Consider the following 17,827-nt stretch of genomic DNA (forward strand, 5'->3'; position numbering starts at 1 on the left):
CAACCTCACACCACGGCAGGAAGTTCAGGTGTATTGTGGGACAGAAATGAAAAATGGGGTCACTGTGAGGCACAATGACGTTCTCCGGATAATGGCCTCCTTGGCATTGCGGTAACGTTGGAATGGGTTATGATAAAGTGCTGTATGGTAAAGACTGATTGGAGGATAGTCAGGCTAAACTTTGATTAAATCCATCCCACCCTGTCTCAAGCCTGCTGGAACTGATGCGTTTCAACCAGGAAGTTACTGGACAGTCAGAATCCTAAACACGGACACTGCAGTGTTTATTAGCCATCGAACAGGAAAATGTAACTGACAAAATGACTCCAAAGATGTGATTACGTTCACCAAACCCTATTAGGACGAGTAAGTGAAGACATGAAGGTGTAATGGAAGCCTGTTGGAAACACCAGCATACATTAAACACATAAAGCAAACAACAAACAGCTATTGAGTTCAGAGGCCCTAAAGACCAAAAAAATAAATAAATAAATAAAATAAAAATAAAAAAAATTGTAATCATGTGTGCAGAAGAGAAGAACTTATTCTTTTCTTGTGCACACAGATTCTTATTTTTACAACTTGCGAGAACAAGTAAAGACATTGTGTGTATGAGATAGCCTCCCGGCTAACATTGGCACATTTACAGTCATGTTTATCAAGGTTGCATTGTCCCTGAAACAAAAAAGATATTAAACCTGTGTGTGTGTTACTGTGTGTGTGTCTGTGAACAAGATATAAAACTTGGAGCCTCAAGATAACTTGTACACAAAAGCTATTGTGTCTACCTTAATAACTTCTACATGCAAAACAATTACTTGAATGCACATGATATTAAATAATTACTTGTGTATCTTGTGTGTACGAGATCGACATAACTTGCGCAAACACGATATCTTCTGCATAAAAGGCAAGAATTGTGAGCACAAGACAGTAAATGATAACGTGCAAACAAGTTATCATTTTGTGTGTACAAGTTATCTTGTGCAGCAATATAATAACTTGCAAACAAGGTAAAAAAATAAAAGTTATCTTTCAGGACTTTGGGGGCTCTGTTATTATTATTACAGTAATTATAATGTAGTACAGTTCAGTAATGAACTTAGCAGAAACTCACATACATTACCACATGATGCAGCTACAGTGTAGACTGTTGTGCATAGAGGTAAATGAAGGGGGTTGACATGATTTCTGCTACCCACAACAAGCCTGAACTCCTAAAGTAGAACCTCTTAATGCAGCATACGAGCTCATTAAATCCAGCCTTTCCTTTCCTCCATCACCCTTTGTTTGTTACGATAGCCTGTGTTTAGTGACAGCATGAGACAGACAGTAGTTATCATTCACATGACTTTCATCATTAGAGTATTTTGTTCCACAATACATTAATATTGAGAGGAGGAGGCCGCCTCCCACATTCTCTCACCTGTCCCCTCACAGGATTATATGGCTTTTTGCAAAACATAAAATAGTTTCAGCCTCCTATCCACTTTAGCTAAGCGGTTCATACAGTCAGGCGATGGGAACACAAGAAGTGCACAACTCAAGTTAATGAGGAAAGCTTATGGATGAGCAACTGTGACAAAGTGTAAGTGGAGAAGAGACAGTCCTGTGCGTCTCTAAGGCATTCATTCAATCTTTTCATGGATCTTGATGCATTTCTAATGGCCACTGCTGCTGCGGATCCTTCAGATCGAGGAAGTGAACACCAAACACAGACAGATTATCATGATTGTCGCTGACGTCTGACAATTACACCATTTGGCACTCTGCCACTGTGTGGTTTTACAGCTGCATTTAGACTTAAATGTCCATCATTTTCTATGGCCTTTGGATACATACTGTGGTCAAATGTAAAGAGCTGAGATCAGCAGCTCTTATCATGGATGAAAGGCAACTGCTTTACAGTATTCACAGAAATAATGACATGTATTATATGAGTATTTTTAAGGATCTACCTGAAATGTCTGCATTACCTTTTTACATTTCACCTGTTTCATTTTTGCCTTAAATGTTATCAGCTTTATGTTAAACTTTGCAGCAGAACAATCAGTCAGAACTCAGTGGACATACAACACTTTGGATACATGTACAATCTAAACTTCAAGTAATTGCTTCAAATTCATAAAGTGAACAATAGTGCAAATCATGTCAACCAAATGGTAAAAAAAAAAGATTCATGCTGCTCTTCACCAAAGAACTGTTCAGACTATTTTTGCTGGTTGTGTCAGGGTGTTGGCTCGTGAGTCTCTGACAGGTGAATTTTGATTTTACAGTTGCAGGCTGCTTGTTTGCCCTTATTACACATGACGTTCATCAGCACAAGATCAGCAAACAGAGGAAAATCGCCATCACTTTCATCAAAGTCCTCTCAAAAAGCCCACTGAAACAAAGAAAACACCCTGATCCTAAATGCGATTACAACCTAGATATCTTATCGATTTACATTTTGAGTGTCAACTAGCATGTAGTATTCCATGTCTGGAAATGTTTTACAGAATGATCTGTCAAACAAATAAAGTTTTTTTTTTTTTGCACTGACTGACTAACTTGTACAGTGGACTTAAAATACACACTACCAGAGTGACAGTTAAACTACACCACAACAGCATTAAGTTAGCAGAAATATACAGCACAGAGCACAGACTGAGCACAACTCGCTTCATTCAGATCTGCATCCAACCGAGCCAGTGGGTATCTACAAGCAAGTGTCCGATCATTAAACGACCTTCCTCATAGATTTTATGTATTAAAGAGGTGTGTAAAATGACATGAGAGTGACCCAAATTTAATATTTCAATAATTCAATAGTTCAGGGTGCAAGGATAAATCTTAAGACTGAGTTAAGGAAAAAGTCCACCCTAAAACATGACCACCTAAGACCATGTTGTTATTAAGCGCTCAAAACCTGGAACCCAGACTGAAAAAAAAAAAAAAACCCATAAAGAAAATGCATGAGTGGTGTTAAAGGAAGGAATAGCAACAGAACTTGCTTTTACATTTGGACTGTGTATGGATTAAACAAACAAGATTTAATTCAGTTAGTGAGCTTCGAGGTGCTGGCAGGTAGACAGAGATAGGATAGCTGTTTCTCTCTGCTTCCAGGCTTTGTGTTAAGCTAAGCCAATCACCTGCTCACTGTAGCTTCATATTTAGCATGCAAATATAAGAGTGGTGTCATCTTCTCATCTAACTAAGAACATAAGCGAATCTCCCAGAATGCTGAACTATTCCTTTTACGCTGAGAGAGACAGTGGTAGAGTAGAAAATATGGAGGCTGTAGCCCAGCAGGACGCTGTGCAGAGAGAAGATAAAGGGAAACCTCACTGTGAGGTTTGGTTGAGTTGAATAAATGAGTAGATTTCCAAAATAATGAAGTGGGGAACAACTTTTTGGATTCTCTGAATATGAGCTTTTGCATCTGAATTAGTTTTGTTTGGTTTCTACAAATGTAATCGGAGACTCTCAGTGGGTACAAACACATTGAGCACAGCCAGCTAGGTGGAGCCACCAGCTCTCATTCAATTCCCACTAGAAGCGACAAATCCCTCTCACCTTATTAAGGGGAAATTTTGACTCTTTTGGTGAGAATTGGGAAGATGGGAGATTAAGTCAGGCTGTCGTGGGTTCAAAGGCATGCTGGGGTTGAGGGGAACAAGAGAGCAGATTCTGCATCTTTAAAGAAGGGAGTCATGTTAATGAGAAGTTAATGTTAATATAAATGTATCTCTTGGCAGGGTAGAATGTCAAAGCAAAATCAAGTCTCTAGCAGCAAAATCTGATCTATATCGAAGAGCATCAATTGTGAATGAAGTAATTTTTTATCCTGTCTGATCTGCAAGTTTATTTTTATTTCTATCACAGCACAGTCTTAGTTAAGACACAAAGTTAGCCACAACAGGTAAAAAACTATGGACATTAAAGGAATAGTTTTGGGAAATACACTTGCCAAGAGTGTAATGTGTTAAGTTTAAAGCTAGAGCTAGGGTATCTATGTCACCCTCTTTTCTGTCTTCACGCTAAGCTAAGCTAAACTAAGCTAAGCTACACACCTGCTGGCTCCAGATTTGTTTGAGCCCACTACTGTTCACAGATCTTTTTACAGCAGCCATGAGAACTGCTCAAATGGAACCAAAAAAGACATGCCAGATCTCATCATCCAATATCCAGATAGGTGATTGTTTGGGCAGTTAACCAGTGTTCAGGCTGACTTTAGCCTTGCTAAAATGTAGACCCTCATTCATTTGAATTGAGGCCAATTCAGTGACACAGCATGAGTGCCAATGAAGAGGAATCAGACAAAAAACAAAACCAAAAAAACCCAGCTGCATTGACAAGTTACATGGTTACTGTGGTTTATGTTGAGATTGTCATGACAAAAGACGAAAACTCTTAATTTCCAGAGCAATATAATCCTCTCTCAGAGCAATATAAACTACTGGCCAGTGTTCTGAGGTCTGATAAGATCAGACCGGATTTCCTGGATTGTAGTTCATGCCTAACTGATATCTGAAACTGCAAGTTCCCACCAACACAGCCCCTTCCTTTCTTTAAATGCAGGGTTGTTTTAGATCTGCATGCCCAATTTATGGTGTTCTGACCCCCTCAGACTAAAGTTCAAACCACAACCAATTTTGCAGGCAACCAGTATGGTGTTAAAATCTGGTTTAATCTGCCCAGTGTCTGCCTGGCATGAACAGAAACAATGGAAGCAGCAGTAAACTGTGTTTGGCTTGATTGTTCTTCCCTCCAACATCTGGTTGTTGGAAATGTCTACACTTCCTGGAAGCCTTGCCTAGCATTGCCTGGTGGAGAAAGAAAACAAGGAAACGGATGGCTAGCTTAGCTGAACCGAAGCTGACGTTGCTAATATTATTTCTGATATAAACCTGATATGAAGAACTTTCTGTATATTCCGGCATGTTTCTACCTTTAGAATCAAGTTCTGTTTCTTGGTAGTAGATACACTCCATGTTTTCAGTCCCGAAAATGTCAACGACTCAAGCTCACAGGTACAGCCACAAGACACATGTGAATTCTGAATTAGGGTGGATTTGCCCTGACTCAGGTCAATGAGCAGAGAGTAGCTTGTCTACTGCAGACAATGAGACCAGTTGGTTATACATGTACACACTCTTATACTGTACATACACATACCAGATTTCAATTAAACATTCACCAACACAAGATAATTTGAACGTGTCAGAAGTGAGACTGGAAGGTAAACAGATCAATGAACCTTTAACATTTCCCTGCATTTAAAAACAAAACAATCAGCATTAAACATCCAAGCATATGTCATTCATTTCAATCAGTTAATTCAGTTCTGCACAAGCCAGCAGTGTTAGCAGACATCATGATAGCAACAGCAAGGACCAGTGGGTGAGAGACAGTAAGGAGCAGGACCAAACCGAACACAGTTTACCAGTCAGAGACCTTAGTCATAAATGCACATTTCATGTTCCTGATGCTCCCTTTAGCTATTAACCGTGGTGAGAAATGCAGGACAGAAAGATTTTTCTCTTCCTCCCGCAACACTACAGGTATCTTCCAACAAGCTTACGACCCAAACCTATGTAGGAGAGGTCATAGTTAAGGACCACAGAGGTGCTGAACAGATTCTCCTTTTATATCAGTGATCCGCCTAGGTCTCCCCCGCCTGCGGGGTAATGTCTCAACCCACCTCCTCTTCGCAGCGAGTGCAGTGCCACAGTGCAACAGCCACGCAGCAGTGACCCTATGTGATACATGGGCTGTCCACCACGGACTGGACCCCGGCAGAGCCATGCCACTGTTGGCACCACAGGGATGGCCACTGCTAGTAGATCGACCAAGAAGTGACGACTCCAGTAGCTTTTCTGAATTGTACCAGAGTCAGGTGGATCTCCATCCTCTGCTGTGGTGCCCCCTGTGGCACCCTGTTCTGTAGTTTCATCTTCATCATCGTCTTCACCATGGACCTCCACTACAGTGACACCAGCTATCTCCTCGTGGGAAGTAGATCTCCTTGGCTGGGAGGTATGAGGCTGTTCTACGCCTGATGATACTCCTGGGCAAGTTGGACTCTGCACCACAGCCTCTACCTGAGTTGATCCTAATGATAGACCAACTTCTTGTTGTCTGTCTTCCACACTGAGGTTTTCCACTGTTGTTCCACCCTGTCGGCCTTCTCCGCAGCATCCTCCAAATGTAAGTTCACCCTGCATCCCTGCTGATGTCTCTGCTATATCACACAGTTTCTCTGAAGTTGTCTCCTCCACTGCACTCTGAACTTTCACCTCATTTCCTCCCACTGAGCCCATCTGCATCGGCTGCCCTTCTTCTGCCAGTCTTATCACTGTTGTTTCCTCCTGCTTCTCTGTTGCTACAGCTTCCTTCTCTCTCTTTTCTTTCTCCTGCTTTTCCTCTTCCTCCACTTCCTCTTTCCCTCCACAAAGAGGACTTTCCATTGAACATGCCACAGTAGCAGAGCGTGGTAATGGGACCAACGGTGTTTTGGAGACTGGAATTGGCTCTGTGGCCGTACTCATGACCGTTGCTGTGGTTACTGAAGTAGTGGTGGTGATGGAGTCCAGCTCGTCCTCCCCCTCATCAGATATCCAGGTGGAGGTGGGACTGCAGGCCTGGGAGCGGAAAGTGCGTTGCTCTGCAATGGTATCCAGATCAGAGGGGTAACCTGCTGTTGCTGGGATGGGGCAGCTTTCTGTCTGAATGCCCATCTCTCGCAGGGGGTGCAGGTAGAGGTGATGGTGGGACAGGCATGGATGGCTCATACAGCCCACTCCACCCAGACCACAACGAAAGGGTGCCAGTCGGTCACCTGTGCACAGCTTCTCATAGGTGGAGGAGTGCGGCATAGTGTGGGGCACAGAGTGGGACAAATTGTGAGGGAAAGAATGAGGTAAAGTGTGGGAGAAAGTGTGAGGCAGAGAGTTGGGCAGTGAGTTAGGCAAAGAGTGGGGCAGAGAGGTTGGCAGAGAGTTGGGCAGAGAGTTAGGCAAAGAGTGGGGCAGAGAGGTTGGCAGAGAGTGGGCAAAGGCCTGTGTGTAGGAATTGAGTAAAGATGCTGTTTCTTCAGAGAGGAAGGCAGCCTCCAGAAGCAGGTCAGCCCGGCTGGGGACACTGCTCTCCCCACAACACACAAAGCCGCTGTCCTGTGTGCCGTCACCTGACAGACAAGGAAAGTCTGGACCATTACCATTCCGGTCTGCCAGTGCTTGATCACTCAGCTTAGTGTAGGTGGAGCTCCGGGTCAGAGAACGGGCTGGAGAACCATCACAGGAGCAAGAACCCCTCCCTCCTACTGCTGGTTTGGGTAATCCCCCTGGACTTTCCCCTGATACCGAGGCTGGTGCCGAACCCCCAACACGGGTCCGACAACCTGGTATGGCTTCCCCTTCCTTGGCTAATCCAGCCTGTGCTAATTCCATGTTAAGCAAAAGATTCTCAAGCTTGTGGTTCTGAGCGTTGATGTCCTGGAAGTACTTCTGGACCCCTACGTCCCCGCTGACCCCCCCAGCATCACTGAGCCTGGCACGAACAGTGTCCACAGCCTGTTTGAGCTGCTGGATCTCCTGACGTGCCTCCTTCAGTGCCAGCTGAGCCTCCACACGGTGACATTCCTCCTCAACCCAGTCCTCCTGCATCCTGTAAAGCTGGCCTCTCAGCTCATCTATCTCAGTGTCCCTAAGATGGCCAAAACAGAGAGGAGAAAAAGGGGAAGAGACCATTTGAGAAAGACCAAAAAGCAAATGGGAGAGAACAAAATAACAATCTTAGGGTAAGGGCAGGGTTAGAAACTGTAAGAAGTACTTAAGTAAAAACATGACAACAAGTCAGACCATAAAAAAACTGGCTTTCTGGCCAATATCCATCATTTCTCTGTCTATCTCATTATCTCACCTGTCTTGTAGAGTGTTGATCGTTTCCTTTAACCTGGCCCGCAGGTGTCGGATACACACCTCTTTCTGCTGCAGGGGTGTGAGGTACTGCTCCGGTGGAGGGGGCCGGATACCATGGTTATCCGTACATGAAGTGTACTTCTGATGACGTCTAAGACATGAGCATATGAAAGCTGTTTTTCCGAGTTCTTCAGAATTGGTTTCAACTCAGTGAGATGTTGGGCCTCAATGCTTTTCTACTGACCATAATGTATCTGTTGCACTGAGTAGTGAAAACTGTCAAGTGCAGAGGGGTGGTACTGACCACCTGACAGGTTGGTAATCTTGTTCAGTTATCCATTGAGCAGATAGTTCATGATTTAAATAAAACAATTTGCTGGTTTTAGGAAAATGTACTGTGTTTAGGCATAATTTAACATTTGAAAACTCCTGGTGTCATGTTAAATGAAAGACAGGGTTTTGCAGCACTCATATGAAAACATTTCAAACAATAATGAATGTAGCAAACCTGATAAACCTCTTGAGGGAAATGTTACACTATGTTCACAAGGTCATTGCTAACTTTATCCGAACTATTTGGTCCTGACAGGTGGTGTAACAGTGGGTTTTTAGAACTTTCTAGCTGAAAACATCATCAAACATTATGCTGATGAGATAAATCCGGCCAGTAAAACTTAAGACACTTGCGCTCTCCACAGAGCTAAGGGGAACTGCAGAGTTGGATGAGCTGGATGGGTTCATCGCTATGAGCAATACCTTTCACATAATACCAAGTCATTTGATCCACTACTGTGATAAAAATACTGACTAGAGCATCTTTAAAAAACTCTGGACACATGAGAAATCAAGCTGGGTAAATCATTTCGTTTGTGTTAAAAAAGAAACAGGAACAAGCTGACCTCGGAACTGCCACCAACATCTCGTTTTCAGTGACTTTAGCAACTGCAGACAGTTCAGTCTGATTATCAGGCTGATAAAACTGGTGAATAGAGATACATGTTGTCCAAAAAAAAAAAAAAAAAAAAAAAAAAGTTCTGATTTTCACTTGTGAGTCATACAAAGGTTCAGCTTTTATTAGTATCTTTCTCATTTGGTTTGAAATGACTGCAGTCAGTCATTCCAGGGAGTATGTTTTCATCTCCAGTACTAAACAGGCCATGCAGTTTCTGATACCTTACCCTTTGGTGGGGCTGCAGTCGCTGCCTTTACAAGAGCCTGAGTTGCTGCTGCTGCTGATGGAGGCGTTGCCATAGGGATCTCTATTACTGGGTGCAGCCGGTGTCCGCCTGGCACAAAGTGAGAGGACATGTTAATCTGTTCCTGGTAACACCATGAAACCACACTCCAGACAGCGAAGTTACAGTGAATTCTCTGAGCTGTTGAGCAAAACCATCATTACACTGTTCAAAATCAGAATAGACATGAATGAAGCAAACATCAATCCAGGTCCACTTACATGCCAATAGAACAGAGAAATGCATAAATATACACAGACACATTACAAATACGGAGGCCAAAGTCACTGATGACTGACAGCAGTTCTGCCTCAGAAACCAGGACACACACTCCTTTGGGCACAAACAGTGATGCTGCAGTTTTTTTGAAAAGAGAATGTGCCCTAAAAAAAAGAAGAAAAGGATAAAAGACTGAATGATATAATCACCACAAGCATTCCTCAAAAGAAATAAAGTGAGGATACTTTGCACTAAAGACTATGAAAAAAGAAAGAGAACAAACAAGGAGAAAAAGAAGAAGGGGGTAACAGTTCAGACTAGACATGATGCTATGGAAACAGTTCTCTCAGATGTTTTCCACAATATAACATCATGAAACATTCACAACAGCACAAAGAGTCTCATCATTCTCATGCTTCAGAGACAACACTGATCGGGAGGAAAGAAGAGGGACTCAGAACAGACCGAGAACGAGGGGTGGAGGGAGAGTTTGTTGATCGGCTGTGGCGATCCGGAGACTTGGTGGAAGTGTATCCTTTAGTTGGCGACTTGGTTGATGCATAGCCTTTAGTTGGACGCATTGAGACCATATAGCCTGTCTCCATGGGAACGTAGTCTAGCTCTATGAACCTGCAGTAGTCAAACCTGACCAGGCAGAGACAACAGGATGTTAAATCACAGAGGACAGCACAGGACCACACAAGAACGATACAATGTGCATGCTTTAAGTGTATGCACACTGTACTATTGAAGTAAGACAAAGCTGTCTGATATATACTGTACTGCCTTGGAATTCACCTAATTCATTCAGAACCTGAGCTGCAGGCAGGCACACGCTAAATATCAACAAGCACTCAAAAAAATGAAGGGGTCCACGAGAGGTAGCTCACTAAAAGCTTTACAAAAGCAGTCGTCAGGCTGCTCTCTTTGGCTTCCATATGAAACTATATGAAGTAATTTTCAGTCATGAGGCCTTTGCTGTGACAGAACACAAGCTCACAATCTGCATCATGAAACACAATTGACAAGAGATAAAATGTTTGGACACTCAAATGACTAGAGGAGCAGGGGAGCGGCAACAGCATGAGCATGTATTCATAAGAGCCTCCTCAACCACAGCATTTCACTCCAAACACTTCAGGCTGACATCACAAACACAATCAAGCATAAACTCAACTATTCATACATCTGATACAACCCAAAAGATTGTCACAATATAAGCATACAACATCTATCTTATCAGGACAAGTTATATTTGCTTGCTAAAATCCAGAAGGACAAACGGGTCGGTTTGTTAGTTAACACGATTTAGTCACACAATGCCAAAAAGATGTCCTTCTTCTTCTTCTATAGATTAACCATGGCTGAAAATAACTGATGAAGCTGCTCTCTGCTCCCTCCTCAACCCGTAACTCAGACAACTACATCCTTCTCTAAGAGGGCAGATTACAGTTCAGAACTTCTTAGCGACATTTTACTTGACAACAACATTTTGGTAAATTGGCCTATTGGCTTTTGTGCAGTGAGTAGATAAAAAGATCTGTATCATTTTCATATCTGTCTCTTCAATATGAGGCAGCCAGGAGGTGATCAGCTTACCTTAGCATACAGACTAGAGGCAGGGGGAAACAGCTAGCCTGGGTCACTCAAGTGAGGTTTTGAGATTTCAGCTAAAACATTGTTGGAGAATATGTATATGGACACATATGGAGCCTTTGTTTTTTCGTAGGCTATTGAGTTCAGAAGCTAGTGGAACGAAGGATAGCCCGGATGCGACGTCAGGACTTTGTCTCTCTTCCAACACACAACTGTGAGTGAGCCACACAAGCTGTTTCCCCGTTCTTTGTGTTTTTATGCCAAGCTGAGCTAACCGCCTGCTGACTCTAACTCCATACCACTCTAATTTTGTTCATTCAAATGAAATGAGAATAGTATCAACTGTCTCATCGAACTCTTGGCATGAAAGCAAATAAGTGTATTTCCAAAAATGCTGAACTATCTCTTTGAATTAGGCAACTGAGAAATTTGCAAAAAAAAACACCTCAGAGACAAAGTACAACCACAAACACTGAAATACTAATCTCAACAAAAGTGAAATAAACACAGTCTTTCACCTATAACCACTGCTACTATTCTGCTAAAGAAAATAAAGATGTTGAGTTTCACAGTTCAGTTACATTTGTGGTAGCGAGGAGAAGGAAAGGTGATCCGTGATGGGCAACTTGTGTCAAGACTTTCTTTACTGGTAATAAATATTGGAATGTCTTATAATCAGTGATTGAATGACCCACACCGAATGTTGTAATGACCTGTTTCTCTAAAAGGACATGACTGTTGCCCAATCACTGGCCTCTAAAGAGGCAAGAGGGAACAGGTAGGACCAATCAGAGCAGCCATGAGGGATTTTCACACAGGACACGATAACTCCACGCCATCGAGATGGACACACCCAACTCAGTGACTTAAAACTTAAACTTCAGCCTGCTGGAACTTTTTCACTACACAAGCCGTCTGATGTCCAACAGAAACAAGGGAATTATACGGTCAATAAGGGAAATAAAATTTAAAAAATTATAACTACTGAAAAAAAATTCAACTCAATCTTAAAAGTGAAAAGTTAAATAATAAAATGCACTGTTGCCCAGTTCAATACAATCATTGGTTTTGCAGCCTCATCCACTTCCTCACATGGTCTGTTACAACTGGTAGTGTATGGCATATGGTAAAGCTGTGTAAAGGCCATTACAGAGTCCGTTTCCTGACTTCATGACTTTTCTCCATTTGTGCTATGTTTACATTTTGTTGGAGCATTCAGCCATTGAGGAAAAGTAACATGGAGTGAGTTGAAATCTGAGGTCATAGATGGATGTGTGAGCAACAACAAATGAGCAAACTTGGCATGTTTATGATTTGCAACTGTTCCAACATTACTTTTATGACACACTAACACAATGATAGTATATAGTTCTCATTTCTCTGTGAAAACATATACATCTATTTATTCATCTATCTGTTACTCCAACTTCCTCAGTTTCTAGGAGGGGTCGTGCTAAGGAAACGTGTCCTGTGTGATACAAGGGAGGAGGCCAGATATTGACTACTCAGTAGTTTCATTGAAGATCAATATATGACAAAAGCCAAGACAGAACAGAAACAGGCAGAGGGAAGCGGCTGAAGCAGTGAGTCTGCAGAATACACAGTACAACAGTGTGTAAGGTTTGACAGTCTATCCTATCCATCTGCTGGGATGGACCTGTGTCTGGACTGTGGTTGGTGGGTGACAGTCTGGTGGAGGCAGTCATGGGTGGGAGCTGAGTGCTGTCCAGGAGCCAGGTGTTGGTTGGTGTTAGATGGTGGAGTATGGAAATGTGCTGTGGCTTTTTGTGGCTTTTTTTCTTTTCTTTTTTTTTTTTGGCTTTTTTTGTAGAGACAGAGACTTTGCTCAAGAAGCTGAATCATTTTAGACAAAGCAAAAAGTACTTTCAAGCAACGTCGATGTCTCACCAAGTCTTTGTGAAAAACATTGTGCTGCTGATCAAGCAGCTGTGGTCAACCAGTGATCATTTGTGTGATCACAGTATGCTTCCACAGCACAATGATAGCATTATTTCTACCGTGCACGTAGCCGCTAAACACAACTTCATGCTACGCACATCTGTACTGCTGTTTTTGATGCCAACTTCTAAGCACTGAGAGCTCTGGTGAACATCCCAGTGTTGTTTTCATGTTATTTATAGTGGGCTTTCTGAGGGATATTTGTTACATTTTAAACTCAATAAATCAATTTGCCAGGTCAGCATTGCAGTAATTCACCATTCACTAAACCCTGCCAATCATACCTTAGCAACTGCAAAACGACTGTCAAGCTCAGGCAGTGTGCATACGGGGCTGGAATGTTCGTGAGAATGATACTCTGTATTCAAAGGGTTTGGAGGACCATCTTTTTTTTTTTTTCTTAGCATTTCTAAGACTAAAAATGAAAGAGCAACATTGTAAGGAATGGACTAAAGAGTCTGTCTATCTGCTCTAATGTGAAATGCTTATTCCCAAAAAATTGGGACGTTGTGTAAATATAAATATAACAGAATGTGATCGTTTGCTAATCCTTTTTAACATATACTCAATTGGAAACAGTACGAAGACAATAGATTTAGCGTTCCACCTCATCAACTTCATTGATTTTGGCAAATATCTGCTGATTCTGAATGTGATGCAGTAACACGTTTCAAACAAGTTGGGGCAGGAGCAACTAAAGACTGGGAAAGCTGTGGAATGCTAATATTGTTAGCATGAATTCTGTGTTAACCAAAGCATGGAGCTAACGTTTGTTTAGTTAACTAGCTAGCTATAGCTTCTACTTTCCAGTGACCGTTTGCATTTCAGCCAGTGGCTAGAAAGATGGATTTTGATGGTAAATCTGCCACGTCATCATTATAAACAGCATCTTGTCAAGTATAGCAACAGCAACGAAAGAGGCGGAGCTTAGCAAATGGACAGAAGGTGAATGGAGGGAAAACTAGGTTAACTCTAACGCCCGGGCCACACTGCCTGCCTGAACAGCGTGTGCAAAGTGGAACCTCTTGCTTTTTATTTCAGCGTCCATGTTAAGAGCTCAGAGCAGCCACACGGGCCACGTGAGCAGCACTTCAGGCGCTGCTGCAGCTGTGTGTCATCTAGAGTTTCGGCCTGTCACCTATTTTTCTGGGTGATGTGTGTAGCTCTCAGCAAAAACAGACAGTAAAAATGATCTGCTGATAATCATATAGTCATCATACAGCAACATTACACCTTTAACTAAAATTTCAATGTCTGTATCTGTGAAATATATCACAGTCGTTGAAAAAAATCTGAATATTCTTGAAATTTATTTTTCACAATTGAGGACACAGTTGTTGTTTTTGCCTTAACTAAATATAGATGAAATTTATAATGAAATGAAATGATGCATTCTATCATTAATGGCCATTACCAAAGACAAGCTCAATGTAGAAGGATAGGACTGGCTGGAGCAGCTGTCTGTGTGGAGACCACACACATATGAGCTACAGCAGCTCAGCGAGGCAGCCGCATGCACAGAAAGAGGTAGGCAGTGTGGCTGGGGTGTGAGACAGGTAGCATAAATGTTGCCTTTGTGCTGTTGTTGGTCTTGCTTTAGTGGCTACGAAGCATGCTGGAGCTACAGCTACAGCTACGGAGCATGCTGTCTGAGACTGTAACTGAAGTGAGTCTCACGCAGGGGGCGCGGGCACAGGAATGGCCACCGGCGCTGTGGCCCCTGGCACAGCTGTCCCTGTCCCAGACGCCGGCTTGGGCACCGGGACGGGCGAGGACGCCAGTATTTGCTGCAAGCGGCGTTTGGGCTGCAGCACCTTCAGAGGGTTGAATCTGAGGAAAAGAGACGAGAGAGAGGAGGACACCACAGCTACAGATTGAACCGTCTGTAGCTACATATTACCACACCTATAAAACCACTACAACGGCTAAGCAGATGTCTTGGCTCCAGTTAAGGAAGGGGATTTATCTGTGACCACACTATGGCAGCAATATGTAGTAGAACTACTTAAGCAGTGATACTTCAGCTCACCAGCCAATATCAATGCCAAATAGGCTTTCCATAGTATTAAAACCGTGACTATGGAAAACTGGAACACAGATGTAAATCAGTGCCCAGCAATCACATTATATACATTAGGAAAACATACATTCTGTATACAACATGACTGCAGCATTTGCATTCCAAAGTAAGGCTCCCAGTCTAAGCCTAAGGCTTAATGGATCGGACAAAGTCATCACTGGTCCCTTTACACAATGAAACTTCAATAACAGGCTGTGTCCTGTAAACAGGCCAAGGAGCTCCAGTAGCTGTAGGAGAGAACACATTATACTCGATAAACTGTGTTCAGGTTGTGGTAAACTTGCTGTTGGTCACCGTGCAGGAGGTGGCTGACTGCATCTAGTTTATTTTAAGTCCATCTTCTTGTCAACAGTACTGTGGCTCCTCCATCAGGTTCATTAGAACTAACTGAAAAAGGTACAGAAACAAATTGGGGTAAAATGCTGACACAACTGTGACTGCAGCAGAGAGGGAGAGAGAAGGAACGAGCTGAGTCAGAGATGAGGGTGCCATGCTCCAATGTGACACCCTTTAGAGAGGGTTTTCAGGTTATTCATTAAAAAAAACAGATCACATGCTAATGCTTTACATATGAGTTATAAGCAGAAGTAGAATAACTCTTCGGCTGTGAAAAATCTGTTCAGTCATTCAGAGTAAAGACACTAATTAAGTTATTAATAAAGGGTGTAGAATCTCACTTTCTAATAAGCCAAGAAGTCTGAAGTTAAAGATGTTGATATGTCAATAATATGAAGGGTCACTTTCTATGAAGCCCACAACAGAACATAGTGAGCTGTCTGTATTTAGTTATTGTTAATAACTTTGCTCTTCAGTACTCTTCCAGCTAGAGGAGGATAAACCTCAGCCAGAGAGATGTTTTTTGAAATGGATAATAACATAATAATAATTAACATATAAAGCTTTAGTTAATGATTTGTTAACCATTAATGAAGACACTGGTTAGAGCTCATTAAACCTTTAACTGGGCCCTAATTAGAAAGTGGTACAGAGTTGGCTTAAGAGTTCTTCAAAAAGCTGGCTGCATTGGAGGAAAGCTGTGCTCACAGAGTGTTAAGTTTAGAAATAATTATGCTGCACACACACACACACACACATACACAGAGCACACACAATAGGCTTGTAGACAGTGCTCAAAGGTCGTGTCACAGGGTTTCAATTCTTCATCTGACATGGAGCAACATGACTGATCTGCAGAAAAATGAGACACTCAACAAAGGCTGAGGGAAGGAGGAGAAAATGTGAGGAATTGGGATGAATTACTACACTTGTGGCATCAGTGCAGCTCCATCTGGGCCTGTATTTATCAAGTGTCTCAGAATCACACTGAAAGTCAACCTAAGGCTGTAAACACTCCTACTTGAGAGTGAGGCTTGAGAGTCATTTAATTTACAATGTTTCATATGCTGACAGCATGCAGAAGGACTCCAGAGAGAGAGAGAGTGACATCGCTCCTCCACACACACTCTAACTTATGTGTCCTTACAGGTGGGAAATATTTAGCTGTAACAATTAGTTCGTAACAATACGAACAATATGTGGCAACCTGTTAAGTGAATGTGTGCATTATCAGAGGCACTGTGAAAGCTTTCAAAGTTTGATTTATTACTGTAGTAATTGTGGTTGTTATAGATCCAAATCATCACTACTGCAAAGCTACATTTTCCCTGTTGCTGTAAGTTTGGGGGGGACCTTTTGATTTGGGGAAAGCATGTGTTCCCTTTGGGATCCTGCACAAGCATTTTCTGCCTCCTTGTTAAATCCTCACTATCTGCAGAGATAGGAGCTATTTCCAAACTTAAGGCATTTGATAAAGTTGGTTTATTGCTAGTACCAAAAGTAGGACCAAAGTTGCATCATGGGGAATTTGTGGCCTGTTAGAGCTGATCAGAGACACTTGATAAATACTCTAATCTAGTCCCCTCACACAGCAATATGCAATAATGATGTTAAAGCTTTTCTCCTGTAAAGTTGCTTATCCCCGGCATTCTGTTCAATTGTGGTTGTCTTACACTTCTTGCACTGAATACACCAGCACTGACATCAAAAAACAGGTAACAGGTCGTCACCGGATACGTACCGGCGAGAACCCAACCCAGACCTCCGATTGGCTGGAGCAGGGGCAGACATGGGGCCAGACAGCCTCTTGTGGAACCTTTAGCTTCTTCTGTCCTCAATTTGTCTCTCCGTTCTGCAGCTCAACACCAAGAGCCTGGAGGAAAACACAGACATGACCAGTGAGTGAACACATGACAGACACACCCAGAAAGAAGAGAGGGGGAGAGAGCAGCCAGGAAAACACACACACACACACACACACACACACACACACACACACACACACACACACACACACACACACACACACACACACACACACAGTACTTAGACCACCTTTGGGGTCGAATGGAAAAACACGCCACTTTTGGGGACACCCACATTTTTGCTGTTCTGTCATGGTTTAGAGAGAAGATGCCATCATTTTCAGATGTGGAAGGATGCCCACAATACAAAAATCACTTGTTTTTTTTGATTAAAGCTTCTTTTTTCCAGTATGATTTTTTACCTTGAGATTGGGGACAAATGATATTTTAGCAACCTTTGGGGACTTGGGCTATACACAAACTCTGATAGAAGTCATCTTTGGGGTCGTTTCTTCCAAGGCAGAGATTCCACACCTTGAGATGTGTCTAGTCCCCCATTTAGGGGAGTCATTTGATTTGGAGGTTGGAGATTCTTGAAATTATGTCAATACTAACTGAATTAACACAAAACATGTGAGGACAGTTGAATATATTACAAGTAAATGTTCCAACCAATGAGAATGGGACCCACACACA

The 17,827-nt window shown here is 42.4% G+C and overlaps 1 protein-coding gene and 1 pseudogene across 2 annotated transcripts in view; one reads left to right on the plus strand and one right to left on the minus strand.

Moving 5' to 3' along the window:
• Positions 1-17,827, plus strand: part of LOC139335587 (tubulin alpha-1C chain-like) — a 328,997-nt pseudogene that overhangs the window by 19,495 nt on the left and 291,675 nt on the right.
• Positions 269-17,827, minus strand: part of snphb (syntaphilin b) — a 34,051-nt gene continuing 16,492 nt past the window's right edge. The window contains exons 2-6 of one of the 2 annotated variants that reach the window (XM_070969585.1): positions 17,068-17,199; positions 9,821-10,000; positions 9,080-9,187; positions 7,903-8,052; positions 269-7,686 (exon numbers count right to left, since the gene is read on the minus strand). In XM_070969585.1, the coding sequence (XP_070825686.1) occupies positions 5,628-7,686; positions 7,903-8,052; positions 9,080-9,187; positions 9,821-10,000; positions 17,068-17,117 (2,547 nt within the window). In that variant the 5' untranslated portion in view covers positions 17,118-17,199 and the 3' untranslated portion in view covers positions 269-5,627. Of the gene's footprint in view, positions 7,687-7,902; positions 8,053-9,079; positions 9,188-9,820; positions 10,001-12,608; positions 12,696-17,067; positions 17,200-17,827 lie in introns of those variants that run through there. The other variant, XM_070969586.1, reaches the window with a different exon arrangement.

The sequence above is a fragment of the Chaetodon trifascialis genome, chromosome 8 (genome assembly GCF_039877785.1).
Source record: "Chaetodon trifascialis isolate fChaTrf1 chromosome 8, fChaTrf1.hap1, whole genome shotgun sequence".
Taxonomy (NCBI): Eukaryota; Metazoa; Chordata; class Actinopteri; order Chaetodontiformes; family Chaetodontidae; genus Chaetodon; species Chaetodon trifascialis.